Source organism: Wyeomyia smithii, chromosome 1 (genome assembly GCF_029784165.1).
Source record: "Wyeomyia smithii strain HCP4-BCI-WySm-NY-G18 chromosome 1, ASM2978416v1, whole genome shotgun sequence".
Taxonomy (NCBI): domain Eukaryota; kingdom Metazoa; phylum Arthropoda; class Insecta; order Diptera; family Culicidae; genus Wyeomyia; species Wyeomyia smithii.
In genome coordinates, this window is record NC_073694.1 from 169648371 (window position 1) to 169669419 (window position 21049).

Consider the following 21049-nt stretch of genomic DNA (forward strand, 5'->3'; position numbering starts at 1 on the left):
ATCGTTTTTTGTGGCGATGGAGCTAGGTTCCAGTGTTACGTCTCTTAGTCTGTGGTAGAGGGTTCTAGTGTTACTATCGTAAAGTACTGGTACGAACGATGATTTTATTGAACATTTGTTCAAAGAGTTATGTCTGTTAGTCTGATTGGCATATAGATTATTGCACAATGACGACACAAAGAAGACGAAGAAAGGAGATTTGATAGTTCAGGAAGGTTTGTTTACATAGAGTTCTCCATTTGATTGGCGTGATGCATTAGTGTTGCTGAGATAGTTTTCTTTGTTAGCTGTAAGATTTTTTGTTAGCTGTAAGAATCTCGAACAAAAAATAAATAAACAGAGATGAACTCTACGCACACTATCTTAGATTGCAATAGTGCTAATGTTCGTGAGATCTTGCTTGGAGAACTCTCTATGGACTTGTGAAATTTTCGGATCAAATTTTTCAGCATAGGCGATTAAAATGACTGTTCGACTGTCAGTTGGCGCTGCAGTAAAAACGATGATGATGATTTGCTGGCAGCATTTTACCTATCGAGAATCTATTTGCAGTGAGTTACCACGAGTTTACGTAGCGGGAAACTTTGAATATTAAAATAAAAATCACTAGACGGTAGATTTAAACTAAGAAAATGCTAATTCAACAAGCTATGTACCTGCCAACTCCTGGAAAAACCTAACCTCATATTAAAAACGAAACCGGATCTCATATATTTCCTATTTCAAATGTATTTTCTTGACAGTACTCAGTCTACTAGATGCTGCTGAAAATTTCTAACCAGCTGCATTGTTATTGACGTCAAGAACATCCATTTTACGCATGTTCAAATCCTGAAATCGCACGGTCGCTTTTATTTTTGCGTTAAATTACCATTAGCGCTTTGATGAGATTTTTCTGCCACAGTTACAAACTGTTTTTGGAAGGAGATATTTTGTGGGAAATTAACCTTTTTTTGTCTCTGTTTTACTTCGGTATCATTTTTGGCCATTGTAGTGAAATAAGTCAATCCAAAAGGTTGTTTGAAGTTTTATTTTTCGTAGCAGCTGCGATGTTGACACTAGCGTTGTGAAAAATAAACAACGAATAGGACGTTCAAAAAGCGAGAGAGAAGGTTTTGTTTAAGTCACCTTCTACCTACGCAATTATATAGGCCCGGTCGGAAAGGGTTATCGTTGCGGTTTGGGGCTTTTTCGACTTTGTAGGGCTTCAAACCGGAACGCTTCTTCGGTTTCCGAACGAATTATAATGACATTCGTACTTTACGAGTCACAGTTCGGAATCCTCTCCAAAACCGTCCCACCTGTCTGTCCATAGAACCGCACGACCAGTATTTATTTTGTCACTTCTTAGTTTCCTTTCGACACTCAAACGTTCAGAAAACCTTCTCGACACTGTGGTTCTACTATGGCTTTGGGTAAATTAAGCTTTTTTGCGAGTTCAAGTACTGAGAGGTGAGGATTTCCGGTACGGCTGTATAAGAACCGTTCTCACACGTTTTTTTCGTTCGTCGACATTTGAGCGCTGTCTATGAAATGTCAAAACAAATCGAAGTAGGCGAAAGTTCAGACCCACAGCATTGAGTGAGCGAAAAGAGTCGCTCAAAGCTTGAATATTGCAAGAGTCACCCTAATATGAAGGTGTTCGGATTATTGCGATTATTGCGGATACAAAGGAAACAACAAGGAACAAAATAATTATCATAGACATATAAATTTTTTTTTTTAAACTCTAATATTTATTTAGGCCCAACCGCGAAGCATAACGGGGCCGAATATCTTTTGGAGTAGGGAAAAGCCAGCTTGAGTAGAGCCTGTATCCCGACTGCTCCTCCTCAAACAGGCAGAAAAACCCTCTCATCTTTTCTCTTTCAAAAATACAATTTAAAAATACATGTCATTTAAGCCTACGACTAACATTAACATCAAAGTTTTTCTCTTTATAACTAAATACTAATCCTTACTACTATTCGTTGAGGGTGATGGTTTCTTATCTCTTTGAAATCAAAACTTATATTTGAGTTCGGTGGATCATGTCTCTCAAAAAAAAAGCGATGATTCATGTTTCTATAAAAAAGATGAACGAAAGAAAGAAGAAAAAAAAACAGAATTAGTGTGAAACTTTTTAAGATTGTTGTGTTGGGAGAAATTAGGAGAGAAAGCATAGAGATAATCAAATTCGATACTTGATATCTCTTAAAAAGTCGTAAATGGGTATTACAAGCGCGGGGTTGCGGCTAGCAAGCACATCCCGTACTTGCATTGTAAACGTCACTTTCTGTTTCCGGAGAGAATCTATAAGCTTGGCCCTTGCTCTGTGGTACTTAGGGCATACGAAGACTATGTGGTCAATATCTTCGTACCCTCCACATTCGCACAGATTACTATCGACTAAGTTTATTCGATAGAGGTGTGCGTTTGCAACATAGTGATTGGACATTAGGCGCGAAATAACTCGAATGAAATCACGAGTTAAATCTAACCCTTTGAACCAAGCTTTTGTAGAAACTTTGGGCGAGATCGAGTGCATCCATCGCCCAAGGTCGTCTTTATCCCACTTTTCCTGCCAGTTTTCCAGAGCCAGTTGTCGGGGCAGATGAAAATACTCGGTATAGGTGATCGGTCTATCAAATATCTCTCCTTCTATGGCACCCCTTTTTGCTAATAAATCAGCTTCTTCATTGCCTGGGATTGAGCAATGAGAGGGGACCCACACAAAGCAGATAATGAAAGACCGATCAACCAGCACTTCTAATATCCGTCTAATTTCCGGAAGGAAATAGGACGGGTGCTTGACCGGTTTAATCGATCGGAGAGCTTCGATATAACTGAGGCTGTCCGAGAAGATGAAGTAATTGTCTGGTGTCTTGAGCTCGATAATTCGCAGCGAATTGTGTATGGCAGCTAATTCAGCTACGTATATGGAGCAGGGCTGTGCCAGTTTGCGAGATATGCGATGATCTGTGTTGAAAACGCCATATCCGGATTGTCCATCCATCACAGATCCGTCCGTGAAAAAGGAATTCTGTTTTGGGAGGTGGCCAAATTTTGCCGAAAATATTGATGGCACAACTGTTGGTTTGAGGTGATCGGGAATTCCATGGATTTCTTGTTTCATCGTCAAATCAAATACAACAGAAGAATTGTTGAGCGATGTTGGAATCTCATGGGATGGAGCAACAACCGAAGGGTTTATCTCCATGGACATGAACCGCTGGTATACTGACATACAGGGTTTCTGAACAACTTCCAAACATTTCTCATAGTTCGCAATAAGCATTGGATTTGCTATTTCCGATCTAATGAGGAAACGAAAAGCCAACTCAAACAGCCTCTCTTTGAGTGGTAGTATTCCAGCTATGACCTCTAGGGACATGGTATGTGTCGACTGCATGCAGCCTAGAGCGATACGCAAACAACGGTATTGTATCCTCTCGAGTTTCAGCATGTGTGAAGCTGCGTCACCTCTGAAGCATATGCTGCCGTATTCTATTACGGGCAGAATCGTGGTTTGATAGAGTCGTATCAAATCCTCTGGATGGGCTCCCCATGATGTTCCTGTTACCATTCGAAGGAAATTGATCCTTGGTTGGCATCTTTGCTTCAGGTAATTGACATGTTTTTCCCATGTGCACTTAGAGTCATACCATACTCCGAGATATTTGAAGCTAGGTGACTGAGTGATGGGTCTTCCGGACAGAACTAGCTCAAAACGAGGTGGTGGTCGCTTTTTTGAAAAGACTACCATCTCCGTTTTTTCAAGCGAGAACTCGATTCCAAGACAACTGGCCCAAACGGTCAGATTGTCTAGCGTGTTTTGCAGGCTGTTCTTCATGTCTGCGGCTAGAGACGCCGTGACTGAAACTACACAGTCGTCAGCTAACTGGCGCATCGTGCAGCCGTCCGTCAAGCATGTGTCGATGTCACTGATGTAGAAGTTGTACAACAGCGGACTCAGACAAGAGCCTTGGGGGAGACCCATGTAGCTTGTTCGTGTTATTGTTGAAGAACCGTGGTTGAAGAGTAAATGCTTTTCAGACAGCAGGTTGATCAAAAAATTTGTCAATATAGGGGAGAATCCTCTTTGATGCAGTTTCTCGGAGAGAATTTCGATTGAAACTGAATCAAATGCGCCTGTGATATCCAGGAAAACCGAGGTCATTTGTTGTTTGCTACCAAGAGCCATTTCCGCTTCTGTGGCTAGCAATGCCAGGCAATCGTTAGGGCCCTTGCCCCTACGAAAGCCGAACTGGGTCTCTGAAAGTTGGTTAGTTGACTCTGCCCAGTTGTCAAGTCTACGAAGGATCATTTTTTCAAGCAATTTGCGTATGCATGAGAGCATCGCAATCGGCCTATACGAGCGGTGATCTGCGGCAGGTTTATCTGGCTTTTGGATTGCGATAATCTTAACCTGTCTCCAAGCTTTCGGGATCACATTGTTCCTGATAAGCTTATTAAACAGTTTAAGAAATCGTATCTTGGCCGAGTCCGGCAGGTTTTTCATCAAATTAAATTTGATCCTGTCCGGTCCTGGAGCCTTGTTCTTGCAAGACGCGAGGGCAATTGAAAACTCCAACATGGTAAATTCTGGTTCTTCAAAAGCCGTTGTATCGCTGAATTTTTGCTGTGATGGGACAGCGTCTGGGCATACCTTTTTTGCGAAATCATAGATCCAACGTTCAGAGAATTCATTTGCCTCATTACTGTCGGACCTATTGCGCATTTTTCGAGCCGTATTCCAGAGATAGCTCATAGAAGCATCTCTGGGTAACGTGCTTATGAAACTTTGCCAGTATGATCTTTTTTTTCAGTTTGTGCAGCTTAGACTGTTTTATTTCCAGCTCCCTAAACTGATCATAAAGCTCAATTGAACCACCATCCCTGAATGCTATGTATGATGCTTTTAGAGCTTTTTTCATCTCGGTGCATTCTTTGTCCCACCATTGCTTGTTGGGACGAATTTTTAACTTGTTCTCAGGGGCAGGTCTCTTCTGAGATTGCAACGCGCTATCTAGCACTAATGTTGCAAGGAAGTTGTATTCGTCGGATGGAGAAAGCTCATCCGTTGTTTCGAGACCCTGGGATATTGTGTACGAGAATTTTTCCCAATCAATATTCCGGGTAAGATCATACTCTACTTCGACTGTGGTAGCAGAATGGAGCCTGCTCATAATCGAAATACTGATTGGCAAATGGTCGCTACCGTGGGGATCATGAATAATCTCCCATTTGCAGTCCAAAGCCATTGAGGAGGAACACATCGACAAGTCTAATGTGCTCTCTCGTATTGGAGGCCTTGCAATTCTCGTAGCTAACCCAGGTATGTTCAATAAGGTCATATCGAAGTCATCGAGAAAGCTTTCAATAAGAACAGCGCGGCTATCATCCCTGGATGCGCCCCACGCCGTACCGTGAGAATTGAAATCTCCCAGGATGAGGCGTGGAGTCGGAAGAAGTTCCGTTATTTGCGACAGCTGCAACCGGTTAATAACCGCTCTAGGCGGAATGTAGACTGATGCGACAGTGAGGCCCTCCCCAGCAATTGTTATATGGCAAGCAACAATTTCTATTGCATCAATTGCTGGGAGAGGAATACGGAAGAATGGGTAGCATTTTTTGATACCAAGGAGCACTCCGCCATAAGAGTTTCCTCGGTCTAAACGGATTATATTGAAGTCTTGAACGGCTAGTGTCGTATCAGTTGACAACCATGTTTCAGATAGCGCGAAAATATCGCATTTGCTATCGTGAAGTAGGAGTTTAAATTTATCTAATTTGGGGATCAAACTTCTACAGTTCCATTGTATGATCCTTGTTGTCGATTCGTCACTTCGGCTGTCTGAATTAGACATCGAAGGATACGAACGCGAGGAGGGGCCATTTGGTGCTTAGTTGCTTACCCAACATGCAAATTGTTGGAAGCCAAGCCGAAATCATACTCTTGAGGGAATCAGATAGACCAAAAGTGGTAAATATCCATTCAACGATCATTTTGAATGAGATACGTCCATCAGTGGCCGGTATTTCAGATTCCGATGACTGTGTTTTGGGGGAAGCAGATTGTTTTCCTGGTAATTTGGGAAACTCTTTATCGAAATTGTTAGCCTCAGCATTAAGTTTGAATCCTGGAGGTGACGATTTTGCGTTGTTTTGCTTAGGAGGGGTTCCTCTTGGAGTGTCTGTAAGCGTCTTTTTCTGCTCCTTTCTAGGAAGTTTAGGAGAGGACGCGTTGGGCCGTTTTCGCACTGCTCCGCTTGACGGAAGCGGTTGATATGTCTCTTCATCATCATTGGATTCGTCATTTTCCAAGCTGGAGTATGGATTTTCCTGTTGCTGTAAGGCAGTCTTTAGCATCTGTGCAAATGACTGCTTACAGCGTTGCTTGGTCGCTTTTTTCAACGCTTCTGAGCGTGATTTATATGTTGGGCACGCTTCTGTTTTATGTGGTTCATCTCCACATAGACAGCATTTTACGTCCCGTTCGCTACAAGTGTGATTAATCTCGGAGATTTCACCACACTTGGAGCACTTAGATTTCTTATTGCAGTGGATTTTCGTGTGCCCCAACTGCAAACAGTTCGTACACGTCATGACTTTCGGAAAAAAAAAGTCTTACGGGTAGTCAAAGCTTGTGGAGCTCGACAAAATCCGGGAGTACTTTTCCCTCAAAAGTGACTCTAAACGAGTCATTTGGGGAATATTTGCCCGTATTATCCTTGGAATACATTCTCCTGCATTCAAGGATCTTTATTTCAGGAAGGGATGGATTTTTAAAACATCCAACACCTTTCATGACATCTTCTTCAGTGAGGTCAGCCTCGGTAATAACCCCTTCTATTTCAACAACGCCTGCCGGTATATAAACGCGGTACTCGATGTTGAAATTTGGATCCTGGACGACAGCATTTGCTTGTCGAGGATCGGAAAAAGTTGCCTTCAGCTTGTCCGTTTTGACTTTAAAAATCTCAGTCAAGCTGGTGTAATCTTTCTTCAGAGTTTTGCATATCTGCATAACTCTGAGAGGTTTATTTTTGGGTCGGAAAAACACGACCCAACGAAGACCGGGTTGGTTCACTTGGTACTTTTTGACCCGTATTGGCACATCATCAGTGGATGGGACAATCGGGGCAGTTTTACGGGGCCTTTTACGCTTCTTTACTACGTCAAAGAAAGCGTTGTTGTCATTTATGGGAATCTCGGCAAAGTCCATGCCGGACTCTTCAGCCTCTGAGGAGGATGAAAGGTCCGGTGGGGTAGCCAGACCCCCAACCGCCATTCAACGGCTGCGCAATGTATCAAATATAAGAATATATAATATACTAATGCTAACAAGGTAAAAAAAATGAATATATGTATGTATAAAAAGAATGAAAGATGGATCAGTTATGTATATACACAAGTGGGAGAGAGAATAAATAAAAAGTGTCACTTATCTTTGTATGTAGTTGTAATCAGCACTAGCGGTTCGAGTTGCATCGACTGCAAAACGGCGCCGCCGATTTTTTCCTCTGTCAGCGTACGCGCCAAAAACTAGCACGACACCTTCCAGCACAGTTGCGATGTTGCACCGTCTGAGAAACGGCGTCACCGCCTCCTTTACCTCGCCGGAGCTTCGATCGAATCGCCCTGTTCTTCTGGGAGAAGAAGCAAACCAAAAAACAAGCGCCGCACCTTCCAGCACACGCGCCAAAAGCAAGCACTTCACCACTACCACACACTGTTCTTCACCAGCGAGCGCTAGAAAAAACGGTAAATTAATTTAAGCGAACTGCGGAGCGCACAAGAAAATGAACTTTCCTCTTCGGCTGCCGAATAAGCAATGAGACATATAAATTGAATATCTCAAAAACCTGAACAATAAAAGACGCGGCGCTTCCCACTGCAGAATACGCCCTCCCAAACCATCACCGACGGGGCGCTCTGGAACCGTGAGATGTTTAAATGGGACGGGGGGCTCTGGCCAACGTCGGCCCCCATAACCGATCATTTTGGACATTGTGTGGCTGTTGCAAGACATGTAGTTTCACTGTACTACGCCGTCTAGGTACTCATTCATCGTGTTTGGTTAACAAACAACAAATGACATAAAGTCGACACCAGCCTATATATAAGGCCAAAGCTGACACCAATACCAATACACAGAACACACATGGGCGCTCCTAGAGACTGACGAAAAGTTGTTTTCGAACTTATGGAACACCCTGTAAAACGCCTCTCCCCAAAAACGACAAACGCATTATCAACTGCTCTGCAATGTCGAAAAGGTTTATTATAAAATTCTGCCCGCCATCCAGTGCAAAGCGGTTTAGTTTGTATATATGTGTGTGAATAGGTGTGTGCTAGATATGAACATTGTGACATCGAGCAATCTTTTGAGAGGAAACGATAAGGCACTTTGTTTGCCTGTTCAACGTGAATGGAGTCACTCTTTCCTCAAACTCTTGCGAACGGTGAACCTCTAGCCGCATTGCAACTAATGTTTACTCACGCAACGCTTAGTCACCCAACGGATAGTATTTAACCCATTCTAGCCCGTCTTGGCACACGAGGTCGAGACTATTGATCATTTGAAGCAGTTATCAGTTTAAGGAACCGACTGTAAGTAAACTCCAGATTGGGAATTTTTGAAGTACGTTTTGAATGAAGTCGCTCAGACATGTGCTGCCCGAAGTTCCCAATAAAATCTTATCTAAAAATAATGGTAAACATACTTATCATAAAGAGCAGCTGTCCAGTCAATATACAATGTACAGCCTGATAAGGTTGCGACAATGTTGATGAGCTGTGATGTTTTTTTTATATCAATTCATAACTCAAGCCTTGTCTATCTTCTACCCTGAAACTATCCGTCAAGTTACCTACACAGTAAAAAAAATTTACATTTCTTTAAATGCACATAAATGGAGCATTGGAAACCATGTAATATTCCGTGTGGCATTATATTCACATGCAATGTAAATGAATATATTGTTAATTTGCATGCATATTTATATTCAAAGCTTTAAGTTTATATCACATAACGTACAAATTTACATGGTTTCAAACGATTCTGTATTGTGCATTATTAAAGGTGTGAAATTATATAAGTTTTTCACTTTATGTGTTAGAAACCGATATGTGCTTTCATTTGTATTAGTTGTAAATTTAATTTTTTGGTACTGTGTATTATTTGAAATGTGATAAGAGCTAATTCGTTCCCAGTAAGTGAATAAAAATCAAGCTCCCAACCCCATGTTCATATCCGGTCCAACTGCAAGGCGCACATTATTGCCGGATTGATCCCGCAGCGGGATTGCACTTAATAGAGCAGTTTTCCAGTATCTAATTCAAGGTTGTGTTTGAACCAGCTCGAACTAATTTGTTACAATCGCATGTGGTGCTGACTGTAACATGATAATAGCTACCACCGCACGCAGTTGATTGACACCTGATGACTCGCGGCTGATGTCCACCGGTTGTGGTAACCATTTGCGTGACTCAGTCATTCTCAGTGGTTCCCCAGTAGTTCCGCTTTTCCCCCTTCCTCTTCCAGACAACTGTGCTATCGGAAAGAGAAATTTGTTCCCCATTAGGTCAGTCACAGTATATCTGCTGATATAACCGCCGGTCGGGGAGCTTCTCCTGTGACTGTGAAGGGTGCCGGCAATTACGACAAATGTGTTTACATTAGTAGCACCCACACCTGCTAGGTTGATTTATACGATAATCTCACTTACAGTTGTTTCGATATCGATTTGTCTGCCCAGTCTGCTGCCAACAAGCTAGTCAACTAGGAACTGAGTAATCAGACGGCCACCAACCCTGATCGAGATGGCTCCAAATATTGTCAACGAGGAAGCGCACGTGGTTGACAATTCAACTGCCGTCGGCAGCTGTCAGTTGGATACAGGGCGGAAACGACTTTCCACCGGCAGCAATCTAGTCAACAGTGATGACAACAACAACAACAACCAAATACAATCCAAGCAGCCCAAAATGGAACCGGCCGAATTTCGACCGGAAATCCGCTGGCCAGATTTCGTCGCACAACTCTTCCTGCATTTGGGTTTCGTGATAGGCCTCTGGCAGATCGTAACGCTACAAACCAAATTCTACACCATCGTATGGAGTAAGTTTTGTTGCAACTTCAAGTGTTCAATAATTTCTTTACTTCAATTTTCCAGCCTTATTATTAATCTGGGGCTCTGGGTTCGGAATTACTGCCGGCGCTCACCGTCTTTGGTCGCACAAATCCTACGAAGCCAAGTGGCCCCTAAGGCTGCTACTAATGTTCCTATTCACCATTTGCGGACAGGTAAAATTTAAACGCCTTCTAGTAGTCAACAAGCCTAAATTCACCACAACATTTTTTTCCATTTCGCTTTCAGCGTGATGCCTACACTTGGGCTCATGACCACAGGGTACACCACAAGTACTCGGAAACGGACGCCGACCCACACAACGCCAAGCGGGGATTCTTCTTTGCGCACGTGGGCTGGGTGTTTTTGACACCCCATCCGGACGTGGTTGCCAAGCGGAAGGCCATCGACATGAGCGATTTGGAAGCGGATGCGATCGTGATGTGGCAGAAAAAGTAGGCTTTAGGGGAAAACTCAGGGTCACTTTTCAAAAACAAATTCTGATATTTCAGATACTATTTGCCACTGTTCGCCCTGTTGGTCATCGCCCTTCCAGTGTGGGTGCCATACTACTACTGGTCCGAGAGCTTGTGGGTGGCTTTCTGGGTGTGCTTCACGATGCGCTTCACCACCACCCTCAACATTGCCTTCTTCGTTAACAGTGTGGCGCATATGTTCGGCAATCGGCCTTACGATAAGTTTGTTTATTGACATGATCGTACACCGGAAAACATGTTCACTAATCGTCTTTTTTGTTCTGTTTTACAGAAACATTAGCCCAGTGGAGAACCTGTCGGTTTCAATTGCCGCCATGGGCGAAGGATGGCACAACTACCATCATGTGTTCCCGTGGGATTACAAAACTGGAGAGCTAAAGGGTTACATGTTTAATGTAACCACCGGATTTATCGATGCCTTCGCTCGAATTGGATGGGCCTACGAACGTCAGTATCATTCTGAACAAAGGGATTTCAGTTGAGCTACAGCATTCGTTTCGTTACAGGAAAATCCGTATCTCCAGCGATTATCGAGCGACGGGCCGCGAAGTACGGGGACGGCACGCGGTTTTTAAGCGACGAATGTGCCCACAAGAATGCCGTCTGGGGATTCGGGGATAAGGACATTATGCCGGAAGATGTAGATGATATCGTATCACGACAGCAGTAGTGCAAAGGATATCTTGAAGATGCCCGCGGTTTCACAAGTATTTGTAACATTGACATACGCTAAAACTAAATACGACTACAGATTAAGCAGTATTCGCCAGAACAGCGCACATGTTCAATAACATTTTTTGATATCTGAAAGTGAGTACGTTATTTTCAATTCAACTAAAAAGCCTATTATTTCTCATCGCAGTTCATCTATGATCTTTTAACGATTTGAAAAAAAATTCAAATCTAAGAACATTCTCATAATCGCCTGGTAACCGCTATGAAAAAATTGTATAGTCTGAGTCTAAAGCGAGTGATAATTCACAGCCTTGGCTCCGTCAAACATTATAAGTATAAGTATGCCGTGAAAAATAAACATTTCATGTAAAAAAATCATGGTCCAGTGGAACACTCTTGCTGAGATGTGTTGAATAGATTATTGGTATCATTCTATAACAAAAATTCATCATTTAAGATGAAGATCGCAATTTTCAAAGCGCTGGTGAATAAAATATAACGTAATGGTTAAAAACAGACTAACAGATATAGCTCTTGGACAAATTTTCAATGAAATCATCGTTCGAATAATACTTTTAGTTTACGTTAGTAACGCTAGCTCCATCTGCTGCCATGTTCGCGCTACGTCTTGTTTTCCGACATCAGCGCCGGCGTATATGTATCAAATTGAGAATCACAAAACATGTGAGCAACTCTCGCTGAAACTAGGCCACTAGGTGCACAATGTCTTTCAAATTTGATATAAATGCACAAAGTTATTAAAAATAGAGAAAAAATGAAAATGCCATTTTTGTTTGATCGAATTTGTTGACCCCTTGGTCACCAAGGGGCGAAACAGTTTTCAGAAAAGTTGAAATTTTAGCAATTCTTGATGTATTATTTGAGCTATATTTCTAAAATTCGTAATGTAAAGTACTACAAGTAGCACTTTTCTGTAAAGAAGAATGATAGGGCTTTCATTTGGAGTGATCAGAATTCAGGCCGCCATCTTGAATTTGGCCGCCATCTTGGATTAAATCAGAAAAATGCAATTTTGACTATGTTCGCAACTACCGATTTTCGATCTGAGACCAGCGTTGAAAAGCTGAGAAAAAATGCTATAAGATGCAAGAAATAAATTTGGTGCGCATCAGTGTTAACCCATCAATTGAAGCTATTTTCCAAGCTGAGTTTCAAAATATTCATCGTACATCGCGTGATCAACGTAGTAACCTGTCTACTGAGACCAAGTGGATGCACATGTTATGTCCATATATCATAATCGATTGATGCTACTTGTAGTACTTTACATTACGAATTATAGAAATATAGCTCAAATACTACATCAAGAATTGCTAAAATTTCAACTTTTCTGAAAACTGTTTCGCCCCTTGGTGACCAAGGGGTCAACAAATTCGATCAAACAAAAATGAAATTATCATTTTTTTTCTATTTCTAATAACTGTGTGCATTTATATCAAATTTGAAAGACCTTGTGCACCTAGTGGCCTAGTTTCAGCGAGAATTGCTCATGTACGAGATTGCACGACAGCGCCCCAGGCGGTGTTTATGCACGATGACTGTTATTCGATTGGAAATTTGAAATAATTGATTCCGTGTGTCAATGGAGCTAGGTTCCAGTGTTGAAAGGTACGTTTGGTTGTAAAACAAAAACTTGAATCACATCTCGTGTTTTCTATTCACAAATTTATCTAACAACTCTTCTCCCAGATAGTCTCGAGGTACGACGCTGGCCTAACAAGCCAGTCCTCGTAGGTTCGAGTCTCGGCTCGGGAGAGACTGTTAGTGTCAGTAGGATCGTACCCCTGCTATTTAGCTATTCACGGATTTCTGATTTTTATATATCAACTGAAAGAGTGATTTTTTAAAATACTGCATCATTGTCTTTCAATTTTTAAATGAAGAATAAAAAATCGCTCCAAATCGCTACAATGACAGTTGGTATATGGACGAACTGTTATTGTAGCAATTTCGAGCGAATTTTGAGCAGTTTTAATTCATGATTTAAAAATTAAATGACAACGATAGAAAATTTTAGGAAAAACACGTTTAGTTTAGAAAATGCAGCTGTTTCAGACGAAGATGATAAAAAACTGATACTCTAAACTCGCTTTTTACGCGGTGGATACATGCCGCGTAAAAAAATATCTTAAATTCCGGAATCCGCGTAAAAACCGCGTAAATTCCGGAATCCACGTAAAAATTCATTGGTTGACATTTATCCGTGCAACACGTTCTTAGGATATCCAGACAATCGCATAATACTGACAACTCTGTTCGTTTATTGTTTGTTCTATTTACTGGCTCTGTTAAATTTAATCATTTTGTGGTTTATTTCCGTTTGAATTGAACTTGCGTATTCAACAATATTTCTCGAACTCGGAGTGATCACGAAAAGAGTGGAGTGCAAGCTCTAGTGTGTGAAATTCCGTATTATTCGCTTTCGTTGGTAAAGTGGTTTGTGCATTGTGTGCTGACTTCGTTATTATTGGCTTTAGTTTTTGCCGCGCAAATAAATCACGTTTGCTCAGCCTACCCAAAGGCGTTTCATTCTTGTGCATTCAGACCGCATTAGAACATACTGTTTGTTTTGACTTTCTATCGATACTGATACCGATACCGTTATGGAGAAGAAACTGTGTGGTGAATGCAAACTCGAAATCAACGACATCGAGCCGGTTCTGTGTGGCTTTTGTGAGGCTTGCTTTCACATAAACCAGCAATGCTGCGGTTTTAACAACAGGATTTGCAAAGAACTGTTTGCACAGGGCAAAATATTGTTTATCTGTTCTCCCTGCAGAGAAAAATTAAACGGCCGATCGATTAACGCCTATGTAGCCGACGCACAAAACAGCCAATCTGCTCAGTCACTTCAGCTGATCGATCTACCTTCCCAAGTACAAAAATTATGTGAAATGGTAGATGGATTGAACAGAAAAGTCGAAAATATGTCGCAGAAGTCGCTAAATTGTGATGGGTACGCTGGAACTCCCACTACTTTGGCAAGCACCGCTGCTTTGTCCACCACACCGATATGGCCCACTAGAAATCCAAAACGGCGCCGTGCGGACCGTATGCCGGTTGAAATCGCTACCGATCGTGGCACTAATACTGTCGATCTAAGTGATCTTTCTGTGCCAACGGTTGCTTCTATAGTAGCAAAGAAATGCTTTTGGCTCGACCTATCTGGTTTGAACCCAAAAGTGACCGATAGTGATGTGCAAAAAATTGTTTCACGCTGCCTGAATGAAACTGAACCTGTTGCTGTTATACGGCTCGTTCAAAAGGGTATCGATACGTCGAACTACTCTTACATCTCGTACAAAATTGGCTTGGATCCTGAAATGAAATCTATTGCTTTAGACCCTGCTTCTTGGCCTTCTGGAGTTTTGTTTAGAGAATTCATCGAACGTCCAAAAAACTAGGGGCCGGAGCCCACGACCAGACTACTACTTCATGTGCTGTTTTTAAAAATTCATCTCAATTGCGATCATTTCTTGACGGTGGGAGCCCACGGGTTCCCACCAAAGGCGAGTATTTTAAAGATTCTTTGGTGTCTCCTGTGCTGTACCACTCATCTTTTCAGCGTGATGATCATGACAGGACCGGCGTAAGGGTATATCAACAGAACGTGCGTGGACTTAGGACTAAAATTGACGAGATTTACCTGGCTACAAATGACTGCAACTACGATATCATTGTGTTAACCTAAACCGGACTAGACGACAGCATTCTTTCCCTCCAGTTATTCGGCACTTCCTTCAACGTCTTTCGATGCGATCGGAGTCCACTGAACAGTCAGAAACGCTCTTTCGGTGGTGTTTTAATCGCCGTCGTACAACAACATGCAAGCACGATTTTCGAGACCGCTCACGGAGGGAATTTGGAGCAGGTATGCGTTAAAGTCACGATCAATGGTTTAAAGCTGCTGTTGTGTGCTATATATATATATATATATATATATATATATATATATATATATATATATATATATATATATATATATATATATATATATATATATATATATATATATATATATATATATATATATATATATATTTTTTTTTTTTTTTTTTTTTTTTTTTTTTTTTTTTTTTGTTTCAGGTGGAGGGGAAATTTGCATCCAAACCCCTGAGGTGGCCAACCTCAGGGAGTGTGGGGTTGGTTTGAATCAGTGACCGGACCCACTAAAACCCCTCCAGTCTCCAGCCCTTAATACTCCCCGGGACCACCGCTAGGTATTGCTTCGGGGAGCGGCTTTTGTGCTCTGTGCACCCTCTTGGTTCTATAGATCTCTTTGCTAACTTAGCTAACTAACCTGGAGACTGGCCGTTAGCTAACACTGGCGTGTCGGGGGTCAACCTGTCGCCTGTTTTGCAATTCTAAAACTATTTGAGAGGCGGCTGTACAAACCGCCCTCCAAATGTTTGGGTCTTTACACATCCTCCGAACTAGGTTGTCCGGAGTGGTGTCTGGCCCGCTCACTACCATCATGTCGCTCCGCGCATGCACAAAACGAGGGCACACGAAGAAGACATGCTCAGCAGTTTCTTCCGCATCCGCGCACTCGGGACACATGGGGGACCCCGCATGCCCGAATCTGTGTAGATACTGCCTGAAGCAACCATGACCTGACAGAATCTGTGTCAAGTGGAAGTTAACTTCTCCATGGCGCCTCCCGACCCATCCGGATACGTCCGGAATAAGTCGATGCGTCCATCTACCCTTTGCGGAATTGGACCATTCCTGCTGCCATCTGATCATCGAGAATGACCTTCTGGTGCCTCGTATACCCCTTGTGTCACGTTGATCGAAGCATTCTACGTCCTCCTTAATGGCTATGCTGATAGGCATCATGCCGGACAGGACGCAGATTGCGTCGTATGACACTGTACGGTACGCGCTCACAACCCTCAGGCACATGAGCCTGTAGGTACTTTCCAGTTTTCGACGATGACTGTTGGTACCTAACGCTTTGGACCACGCTGGCCCACCATACCTAAGTATGGACGAAACCACGCTGGCAAGAAGTTTACGCTTGCTGCCACATACCGCTGAGCTATTGGACATCATTCGAGATAGTCCTGCAGCGGCCGTTGAAGCCCTCTTACAGGCATAGTCGACGTGACTCTTAAATGTGAGCTTATCGTCAACCATAACCCCCAAGAGCTTCAAGGAACGCCTTGAGGTAATGGTGCAGTCACCGACTCTGACCACCGCCTGTTGCTCTAATTTGCGGTTGTTCACAACCGTAACCTCCGTTTTATGGTGCGCCAACTCCAGTTTCCTAGAGTGCATCCAGTCTTCGACCTTGCGTATGCAGTGCGCGGCCGTCAACTCGACCTCTTCGATCGACTCGCCGTAGACCTCTAGCGTGATGTCGTCTGCGAAACCGACGATCACAACCCCTACAGGGAACTTTAGTTTCAACACCCCGTCATACATGACATTCCACTACACCGGGCCCAGGATGGAACCTTGCGGTACCCCTGCGGTGATTGGGACGCACTTCTGACCCTCCTCCGTGTTGTAAACTAGTACCCGTTTCTGGAAATAATTTTCCAAAATCTTGTACAACGACACCGGTACGTGGATGCTCCTAAGCGCGAGCGCTATGGAGTCCCAACTGGCGCTATTGAATGCATTCTTCACGTCAAGCGTGACGATTGCGCAATAGCGAATGCCCCAACTCTTACGCTGGAGTGCTACCTCTGCCGTCTTGGTGACAGAGAGAATAGCATCCAGCGTGGATCTACCTTTCCGGAAGCCGAACTGGTTACTTGCCAGACCGTTTACACCCTCTGTGTACTTCACCAGTCTGTTGAGGATAATCCTCTCAAGCACCTTGCCCGTAGTGTCCAGCAGACAGATAGGTCTGTATGCCGATGGGTCCCCTGGCGGTTTCCCAGCCTTCGGCAACAGCACCAATCTCTGTCGCTTCCACCTGTCCGGAAAGAGGCAGTCATCCAGGCACTTCTGCATGACTGCTCGAAATAGATCGGGGGCCACTTTCATGGCCGTCCTGATGGCCAAGTTCGGGATTCCATCCGGTCCCGGTGCCTTGCTCACCTTTAGGGAGTTGGCGATCACGATGAGTTCCTCATTCGTAACCCTTACCTCCTCCACAACCTCTGCACGGCTGCCGTCTCTCACGGATTGGATGCCCGGCAGGTTGGCCGACCATCCCTGGTCTGTGTCTGAGATACTGGAACGTCGGACGTGAGACTCAGCAACCGGAGGCCAAGGATTTGGCTCGTGTCGTGGAAAGAGTCCCTCGATGATACGCTCCAGCATCGCTGGTGATCGCTCTGCAGGCGCCAACACGCCTTTGGTCTTCGCCATTACGACTCTGTAGGCGTTGCCCCACGGATTCGTATTGGCACTCGCGCATAGCCTATCGAAGCAGGCCCTTTTGCTCGCCTTTATCGCACTTTTAAGCGCCGATCTTGCAGATCCGAATACTACACGGCGCTCTACCCTCTGTGCATCGGTACGTGCACGTTGCAACATCCGTCTTGCACGGAGGCACGCGCTACGGAGGTCCGCTATCGCGTCGGTCCACCAGTATACCGGTGACTTACCATTCCTAGGTTGGCGGGTCCTAGGCATGGTGGCGTCGCACGCCCGCGATAATGTGGCAACTAATTGGTCAGCACTCGGGCGGAGCCAACTGCCCCCCTCGCGCTCTCTTCTCATTGCTTCTGCAAATACCTCGGCATCGAAATGCGATGTCTTCCACCCGCGGACGGTCGGAGTATTGGCTCTACCCGTCGCCTGCCGCCTCACGTTCTGAACTACGCTATAGCAGACCGACTGGTGGTCACTATAGGTGTAGCCATCGTCTACCCTCCAGTTCACGATCAGTCCTGGGCTGGAGAACGTCACGTCGATGATCGACTCCGCACCATTTCTGCTGAATGTACACTTGGTTCCAACGTTGGCCAGATCTAGGTTGAGCTTTGCCAAAGCTTCCAACAAGATCTGACCCCTCCGGTTCGTGCGGCGGCTTCCCCACTCAACAGCCCAAGCGTTGAAGTCGCCCGCCACTACTAAGGGTGTTAGTCCCGTCAGCTCCATAGATAACAAATCGACCATCTGGGTGAACCTTTCGATAGACCAACGCGGCGGAGCATAACAACTGCAGTAGAACACTTTGAGGTTGACACAACCTCCTGAACCGGGAACTTGCTGGTCGTGCATATGGCCGCCGTACTGGACTTATCTGCAACCCAATTACCGTTTCCGGGAGGAATGCAGTAGGGGTCCGATACGATTGCGATGTCCGACCGCGACTCAGACGCTGCTTGGTATAGCAGCTGCTGTGCCGCATAGCAATGGTTCAGGTTCAATTGTGTCACCCTCACGCCCGTGGTTTCGTGGCCGCCTTACCGGCTGGGCACCGTGGGCCTCCCATAAAGTGCTTGGCGTCCCGTTTTCCAGTACATACCAAGCACTTGGGAGGCTCCCCGCAGTCTTTAGCTTTATGGCCAGCACCACCACAACGCCTACATAACTGGCTCCTATCGGGCCCCTTGCAGGTCCAGGACTTGTGTCCTCCCTCGAAACACCTGAAGCAAACGTCCGGCTGCTGGAGTATGCTCAGGGGACATACTGACCAGCCAACCTTAAGTTTGGCTGTCTTCAGGGCCAGAGTTGCATCGGCCGATGCAAGCCGGAAAGTGGCCACCTGGGTCCCCGCTGGACCCTTTCGGAGGCGAATTACCTCAGTGGCTACTTCCACTCCGCACTTCTCCTTGAGGGCCTGTGCAATATCGCACCTCTCGGTGATTTCATCCAGGTTTTTGAGCTGGAGAGTCACCTCTTAGGTGAGTGCCCGAATTTGCACATCTTTCCCGAGGACCTGCTCGGCTACCGTCTTGTAGGCAGCGCCCTTGGTTTTAGCATCCTTACGGAGCTCAAGGATCATCTCGCCGGTGCGAGAACGACGGATGGTCCGCACATCCGCTCCCAGATCCTTGAGCTGGGTTTCGCCTCTCATTTTCTTCAAGACTTCGGAGTACTTGGACCCCTCCGTCTTGAGTATGAGGGCGTCGCCCCTGCTTCGCGCCTTCTTTCCCATTTTTGGACGATCTGTCGCCTTCTCGTCGTTGCGCTTGCTGTCTTTTTGGCGCTTCCTTCCTCCCACGGTAACCCAAGGGTTTCCCGTAGCTGCCACTTCGGCAGACTTTTCGGCGGACTTGGAGGCCGTTGGTGTGCTATCTCGCGGGCTTAGCACAACCAACCGTTTCTTGCTGTTCTCGGGGGCTTCCCCCGGAGACTGCCTTGCTCTTTTTGCGGCTGACCCGGAGGCGCGAACCGCTGCAAACATGCAGGTGTCCGTTTGGACCGACTTCGTCGCCCTTCCGGTCACCTCCGTTGCATTCTTCTCTGCAGCCACCGCTCTTGCCTTGAGCTCGGCGTGCTCCTTCTTCGCAGCATCGACGGAGGACCGAAGCATGTAGAGAGCCTGCTTCAGGTACTTCGTCGTGTTGGTGCGACTTTTCGCAAACTCGATTATGGCATCGAGCTGCTCCGACAGCGCTACTACCTTCGGTAGCGTGTCTCGCTGTCTTCCGACCGCCTTTATCAACAGTGGACCAGGCACTGCGATGTCTTGCGTCGATCCGGTAGGCGTACTGCCTTTGCCGTCTTCGCAGGCGTCCTTTACTGCATCCATCTCCGCCTTTCTCGGCGGAGACCTCTGGATGCCTCCTCGTGCAAACGGGTTTTTCAACCCATCTGCGCCCATTTGTTGATTATTTTCAGTTGAATCCATTTTTGTTTAGTGGGTCCCCCTTCCAGCCGCTATCCTTATCCATACTGGAGTGGTCGCCTATCTGGTCCCATGGTAGTCTATGCCGAAGCAGTGAGGCCATGGCTAGGGGCGGCTGCCATAGCGCCTTATGAGCAACTATGACACCCCCGACCGGCGCAAGTCAGGAAAGGACATCTGATCCCACTCCTGCCCGGTTCCCACCGGGCAATGAATTTGGAACGTACTGGAAGGCCTGCCAGGTTTTACGGGACGGAGACCCCTGCACCGGTTGTTGTCTCGCCGTTTCAAGCCGTTGTCACACGACCTTACTAAGGGAGCTCGGCGCAGGTGCCAGCCCAGAATCGTGGTACGAAAACGAAATCCGACTCTTATCATATGGCGTTGCGACCAGTTACCGTAATTGGGAACTTACTGGCATCAATCCCAATGGGCGAATTAGTGCATTTGGGTGGTGGGAGCGGCACTATTCGCTCCGTCAGAGCTGCTTCCGGATAATGTGGCTTTTGTGAGAATTCGGCGGCCCAATGCCTGAGTCTCACCACAACCTAGGCTAGCTCTCGCTGATGGTCCGGGACTGCGTTCTTGCAGTTAGCACTTCCGTGGCCTACGGTAATCGCCAAATACCGACCCGTGGTGGCATACAGCTCTGCCATCCGTTTCCGTTTCCGTTTACCGTTTCCCGTTTACCGTTTTCTAAACGACCTTATATATATATATATATATATATATATATATATATATATATATATATATATATATATATATATATATATATATATATATATATATATATATATATTCCTCCTGACAAGAGCAATGATGTTGCTATTATAGATGCTCATGTCGCTTCCATCCGTGATTTTTGTAATGACAGCTCTGCTGATAGCACGGTTTTGGTTTGCGGTGATTATAATCAGCCTCGGATAGTTTGGGTTAGTAGTAACGGCATTACTCGGATAGTTTGGGTTAGTAGTAACGGCATT

The 21049-nt window shown here is 45.0% G+C and overlaps 1 protein-coding gene across 4 annotated transcripts in view; it reads left to right on the forward strand.

The window, feature by feature from the left end:
- LOC129731657 (acyl-CoA Delta-9 desaturase) overlaps positions 1–11422 on the forward strand; it is a 35966-nt gene extending 24544 nt beyond the window's left edge. For 2 of the 4 annotated variants that reach the window (XM_055691823.1, XM_055691842.1), the window contains exons 2-7: positions 9716–10105; positions 10161–10291; positions 10365–10570; positions 10628–10813; positions 10884–11059; positions 11119–11422. In XM_055691823.1, coding sequence (XP_055547798.1) covers positions 9808–10105; positions 10161–10291; positions 10365–10570; positions 10628–10813; positions 10884–11059; positions 11119–11282 — 1161 coding nt within the window. In that variant the 5' untranslated portion in view covers positions 9716–9807 and the 3' untranslated portion in view covers positions 11283–11422. The remainder of the gene's footprint in view (positions 1–9715; positions 10106–10160; positions 10292–10364; positions 10571–10627; positions 10814–10883; positions 11060–11118) is intronic. The other 2 variants (XM_055691834.1, XM_055691849.1) reach the window with 1 other exon arrangement.
- The last annotated feature ends 9627 nt before the right edge of the window (positions 11423–21049 follow it).